The sequence below is a fragment of the Furipterus horrens genome, unplaced genomic scaffold (genome assembly GCF_987537825.1).
Source record: "Furipterus horrens unplaced genomic scaffold, mFurHor1.1.pri manual_scaffold_13, whole genome shotgun sequence".
Classification (NCBI taxonomy): domain Eukaryota; kingdom Metazoa; phylum Chordata; class Mammalia; order Chiroptera; family Furipteridae; genus Furipterus; species Furipterus horrens.
Window position 1 is genome coordinate 50,311,904 of NW_028327183.1, and position 5,696 is coordinate 50,317,599.

A 5,696-nucleotide genomic window follows, 5' to 3' on the forward strand; every position below is an offset into this window, starting at 1 on the left:
CCCAGGTGGACCCATTAGACAGACTGACCCCTCCTGCCCCCACTCGCCCGCTGGCACCCACATCTCTGGGGACTTTCTCTCCCTCACTTTCCCTACCCCCACCAGCCTCTGCCTATGCAAATCCCAGGGGAGGGGGGACATTTGCCTGGCTCCGGCCCCCTACTTCCTGTCCCAGCGGGGTAGTGGGGGTGCGTGGTGGGGCTGGTCTCACACACAAGCACGGAGCAGACAGGCTGCAGCGGTCACAGCTGCAGCCGCTGCTCCGCCGCCGACCCCCAACCGCTGGAGACTCAGGTGGCGGAAGGCGGCCCTGACATGCCCTCGTGTCTCTCCCCCTCCAGGCTTGATGGGCCGCACTTCAGCTGTCTGGTGAGTTGGGGCCCTGGGGCCAGGAAGGGTGGGGGGGACCCACAGGGCCCACCAGGACCTCCCTGCCTCAGTGTCCCTCTCTGCTCCTTCCTGTCACTTTGTCTTCCTAACTCTCCCTCGGTGACTTCCACCACTGCCCTCCCCCCTCCCCCCCTCCCCCCATCTCCATCACAGATGTTTTTCTGATGTTTCCTGCTCTTAGGCTCTAGGTCCACTTCCTTGGGGTTGTCAGGGGTGAGGTGGGGGGGAGAGTTCTTTGTATCTTTGCCTTTCTGTCTTGTTCTCTGTCCATCCCACATTCAGCAAATCTATTCCTTCTTCTTTCCCTCTCTTCGTTGCTTTCCGTTTGCAAAACTATGGCCTGGAATAGATCAGACACGCAAACTGTACCTAAAACCCACAGTCCGGGCTGAGAAATAAAACCTTGCTTGTGGCCTTGAAAGACACCCCCTCCGGGTGTCCCACCCTGCTCCACATGACCGGTTTTGTTCTTTTTTTAAGAAAACTGAGGCACAATTTATTATAAGTCAGTAACAGGACACACCGTGCGCTCAGCTCCGCGAGGTCTGACCTCAGGCACGCACACCTGTGCTACCAACCACTAACCAGACCCAGGTGCGGAGCATTCCGTCTCTCAGGAATGTCCCGTTACGTGCCTTGTCCATCGACACCCACTCTGACTTATTTCCACCGTGAATTCGTTTTGCCCGGTTTTGAACTTTCCATGAAGTGAATCTTGCAGTGTCCCCTTTTGGGTCTGGCCTCCTTTGCTCGACATCAGGTGGGTGCCAGGCGCTGGCTCTTTTTCCTTGCTGTATAGAACTCCGCCACCGGGCCTCAGCCCTGGGGCCGCTTCCCCTTCGGCGCTTTTCGTCAGGCTGCTCTGGTTTCTCTTGAACTCTTCTGTGGACCTGCATTTTCAGTTCTCTCTGCTGCACACCTCGGGGCGAGAGGGTTGGGTTTATCGGGATGGTCCATCTCCAGCTTTAGTCTTTACAAGACCAAGACCTAATCGCTAAAGCAAGACGAGGGGGCTCAGGGCAGCCCTGAGGCTCTGCCTCTGAAGGAGAACTTCCGCCCTTCAACCTGCCCCCCCCCCCCGCCGCCTCCAGGGCAAGCAAGGCTGGGGAGAATTTTACTAAGTGGTGGCTGTGTTTCTGTCTTAGCAGGAGCTGGCTGCTGTCTCTTTTTTTTTTTTTTAATTTTATTTTTTGGTTTTTCAATTACAGTTGTCCCATTTTTCCCCCAAGTCTCTCACTTTCTGTGTGTGTCCCGCTGGGTGTCCGTGGGTTTCCGGGGATGTCTCTGCCTCCTCTCTCTGTACCTCTGGTGCCTCGTCTCTGCCTCTGGGTCCCTGAGCCTCTTTCTCTCCCTCTCCCCGCCCCTGTTGGGGTCTCCCTGCGGGTCCGGGGTGGGGGGGACCAGGGCTCCTTGCAGCCCCGACGACCCCTCTTTGCCCCCACCTGTCAGTACCCAGATGGAGTCTTCTACGACTTGGACAGCTGCAAGCACGCTGGCTACCCCGACTCAGAGGGGACTCCTGGTGAGCGACCCTGGCCCAGACCACTCCCCACATGCCCCTGGGGCCCAGTTCACAGGCGGGGGGCCGAGGCCCAGGGGAGGGTGTCCCATTGCAGAGCAGGGCAGGGTGAGCCCAGTCCTTGCCTCATCCCTGACCCCCCCCCCCCCCGCCCACTCCACCGCTCGCCCATGCAAATCCTGGGGTCAGAGATTTGCATGGCCCACAATGGCCCCTCTGTGCCGGGGGCTTCCAGTGGGAGGGGGCCAAGGCCAGACCGCCTGGCTTCTGATTCAGTGCCCTTCCCCCAGACTCCCTGTGGGGCTGGGCCGAGGCCCCCGCTGTCCCTGCCACCTCCTACGAGGTCTTCGACCCAGCTGTGGTCACCTTCGGCCACCCCCAGGATGTCCAGCTCTGTTATGGACCCTCCTCGACCTACAACCCTGTGGGGAGCCTTGACCCAGCCGCCACCAGCCTGGAGGCCCCAGGGCCCGGCTTCCCAGTGTACCCCACGGAGGACTTCACTGGCCAGGTGAGGGGCAGGGAGGTCACGGAGTCTCTGTCATGTGGTGGAAGTCTGCTCGGTGCCAGGCACGACCACCTGAGGCTGAGCACTGTCACTGCTGCGCTGCACAAGGCAGCCACAGAGGCACAGGCGCGGTGGCTGTCGGCTGCGTACCAGGCGTCTGTGGAGGTGTCTGGGCGTCCCCCGAGCACGCCATGGAGGTCTGAGCTGAGGCCAGGGTGCTCGGCTGTAAACAGAGTGGGCGTGGGGCACAGTCTGGGCCCAGGGGGAGGGAGCTGAAGGAGAGAGAGAAGGGGACCCCTGGCTGCAGGTGACCCTCATTTCTCGCAGACCCTGGGCCCCCCGGCCTACGCCCCGTACCCCAGCCCCGTGCTGTCAGAAGAGGAGGAAATCCTGCTGGATAGCCCTCCCCTGGAGGTCTCAGATAGCGAGTCCGATGATGCCCTCATGGCTGGCCCCGAGGGGAGGGCATCCGAGGCAGGTATGTGGGAGCAAGTGGGGTGGGGGGCCCTCACTGGAGATGGGGGGCCGAAGAACCATGGTTCCCCAAGCACCTGCTGTACAGTCCAGCACTGAGGGCAGTTCCCAGGTTGCTGTGTGACCTTGGGTAGGGGTCTCCACCTCTCTGTGCCATGCTTTTCCATCTGCGTGGGGAAGACAGTAACAGTGACTATTACTGGCAGTTGGGAGGATTAAGTGGCAGGATATTGTAAATGGGATAGCAGCGCTTGGCACCGAGTGAGCACCCAGTAAGTCTTCACCATTATTATCGACACGGGAGTAACGAAAATAATCACGGTATCAGCTCCCATCTAGTCAGCCCACATGCACACTGTCTGGGAAGCTGGGTCAGTAGCAGCTTTCTCTATGTGGGCCTCAGTTTCCAGTCTGTAAAATGAGTCGTCACTACCCCCACCCCCGATCTCATGGGGTTATGAGGAAGACGGACTGAGCTCATAATTGTAAAGCACCTGGCACAAAGTTTGTGAAGGTAAAATACACACACGTAAGCCTCACTTATAGCCAAGAAGATATCAGCTCAGAGAGGTTAAGTCACTACCCAAGGCCGCACAGCTGGGAAATGACAGAGGTGGGACCCTTGCTGCTGTGGGAGCCCAGCAGTCCGCACCCCTGGCCTCTCCCAGGATCTCAGTCCCTCTGGGGCTGAGAGGCCGGGACACCGGGAGCCGCAGAATGACCAGGCCGGTTTAGAGCCGCCCCAGGTCTCTGCACCACTGGCCAGCCGCCCCCTGCAAGCCTTTGAGGAGGGAGTACTGCCAACCGGTTTCACAGAGTCTCTCATCCAGGGCTCAACAATTGCATCTTCCTAGGTGCCGGCCACCAAGCAGAGCACAGGATGGAAGCAAACTCTGAAAAAGAAAGCAAGGAGGGGCCAGGGCCATGGGTGTTCTGGGGTAACAGCTATAGGGCAGGGAAGCCACTTGCCCCGGATTGGGGGGAACGGACAGAGCCAGGCAGGTGTATCTAGCAGCCATCTCCCACACCCCGGTTCTCTCCAAGGGAGACTGAGGCTGGGCGGGGACGGGGGCGGGGCGGGGTGGACGCGCGGGCAGGGTTCGCAGAACACTTACCCTACCGTGCCCACCCCTCACCCCCACCCCCACCCCCGCAGGGGCCCGCAAGAAGCTGCGCCTGTACCAGTTCCTGCTGGGGCTGCTGACGCGCGGCGACATGCGCGAGTGCGTGTGGTGGGTGGAGCCCGGCGCCGGGGTCTTCCAGTTCTCCTCCAAGCACAAGGAGCTCCTGGCGCGCCGCTGGGGCCAGCAGAAGGGCAACCGCAAGCGCATGACCTACCAGAAGCTGGCCCGCGCCCTGCGCAACTACGCCAAGACCGGCGAGATCCGCAAGGTCAAGCGCAAGCTCACCTACCAGTTTGACATTGCGCTGCTGCCGGCCGCCCGCCGGGCCTGAGCCCCGCGGGGCTCTCGGGCCCCACGCCGGTGTCACGCTGGGGTCCCCTCGCCCTAGGTCATAGGACCCGTGGATCCCCCACGCTGTGGGGGTGGGGGACTGCCGTGATCCCTAAGCCCTGCCCAGGGCCCCTCTGGGACTCCCTTGTTACGTTCAGGGTCCCCAGGATCTCAACGGCTTGGGTCACAGGACCCATAGACAACTAGACTAGGTGTCTGTGTGGAGTGGGGCGGGCCAGTGCTTCCAGAACCCCAAGAGCTTCTCTGGGATCCCCTTGTGATGTCTGAGGTCTCCCAGCCAGACTGGAGACCTCTCTGAGACCGCTTGTGTATCTGTGATCCCTAGTCCCCCTGGGGAAGGGGAGGTCACAGTTTTTCACATCAGGAGGGGTCACTGCCAGCAACCCTAAGCCCTGTCCAGGGTCTCTGGGTTCCCTGCTTACGCGTGAGTCCCTCCAGTCAGATCTGAGATCTGCTGGTTATGACCGGGCCCTCTGGGACCCCTTTATCAAGTCTCAGCTCTCTGTGCCCAGCTGTGACTCTAGTCCTATCTGTCCCTCCAAGTTCCTCAGTCATTTTTGAGATCCCCTAAATCTCTGGAACCGCTCTGCTACTTTTTTTTTTGGTGTGTGTCTGGAATTCTCCAGTCACAATGAGGGAGGCTCTGGGTTCCTTTGGTCATGTCTGAAAACACCTGTCAGCTCTGGGGTGAAGGAACCGCATTGAACCTTGTCCTGGCTTGGCACCTCTGGCATCCCCTTGTCTGTCTGAGAGTCTCCAGTCACATCTGTGCCCCCACCCCAGGATTTCCACCTGATATGCCCCTTTGGGGGCTCCACCAGCAGCCCTGAGCTGTCATGGGAAACCCCTCTGCCAGAGTGTCCTCTGTAGGCCCATGCTGGGGATCATTCTGGCCACTCAGCTAATTTCTGGGTGATCTTGGCAGCCCCCCCCCCACTGTCATTTCTAACCAGAGGTCTCACACTGGTGACTCCCCTCCCCACGCCCTACCCCTCACAGAGGGGGTTTTCTTTAGTTCACCTTAGCAGTTTTGTCTGTTTTTGTTTCTTTTGGATGGGGGACCCAACTTAGTTGACATTTCAATAGAGGGAGATTTTTGCAAAATCTTTTACTTAAAACTTTGCACAATCCAGGGACCGGCTTTGTGGTGTGGAAAGAGGCAGCACCAAGGCCGTGTCCCCTACCCGTGGGCCTCTGTTCCCCAGTCTGTCCTGGACCCCAAGGCCCTTGCTGGTCATGCCCTGGTGGCTCCTGCAGTTGCCTTGGCCCTTAAGCATTTGCATGTTGATCCCTGGTGTGAACCCAGCTGGAGGTGAAGCCTGGCTGGACC

The 5,696-nt window shown here is 59.8% G+C and overlaps 1 protein-coding gene across 1 annotated transcript; it reads left to right on the forward strand.

Moving 5' to 3' along the window:
• Positions 1 to 181: 181 nt before the first annotated feature.
• Positions 182 to 5,090, forward strand: SPIB (Spi-B transcription factor). Its single transcript, XM_090260357.1, has 5 exons — positions 182 to 369; positions 1,840 to 1,912; positions 2,200 to 2,420; positions 2,745 to 2,895; positions 4,048 to 5,090. Exons 1-5 carry the CDS (start codon positions 316 to 318, stop codon positions 4,344 to 4,346), a joined length of 798 nt encoding a protein of 265 aa, XP_090116483.1. The 5' UTR covers positions 182 to 315; the 3' UTR covers positions 4,347 to 5,090.
• The last annotated feature ends 606 nt before the right edge of the window (positions 5,091 to 5,696 follow it).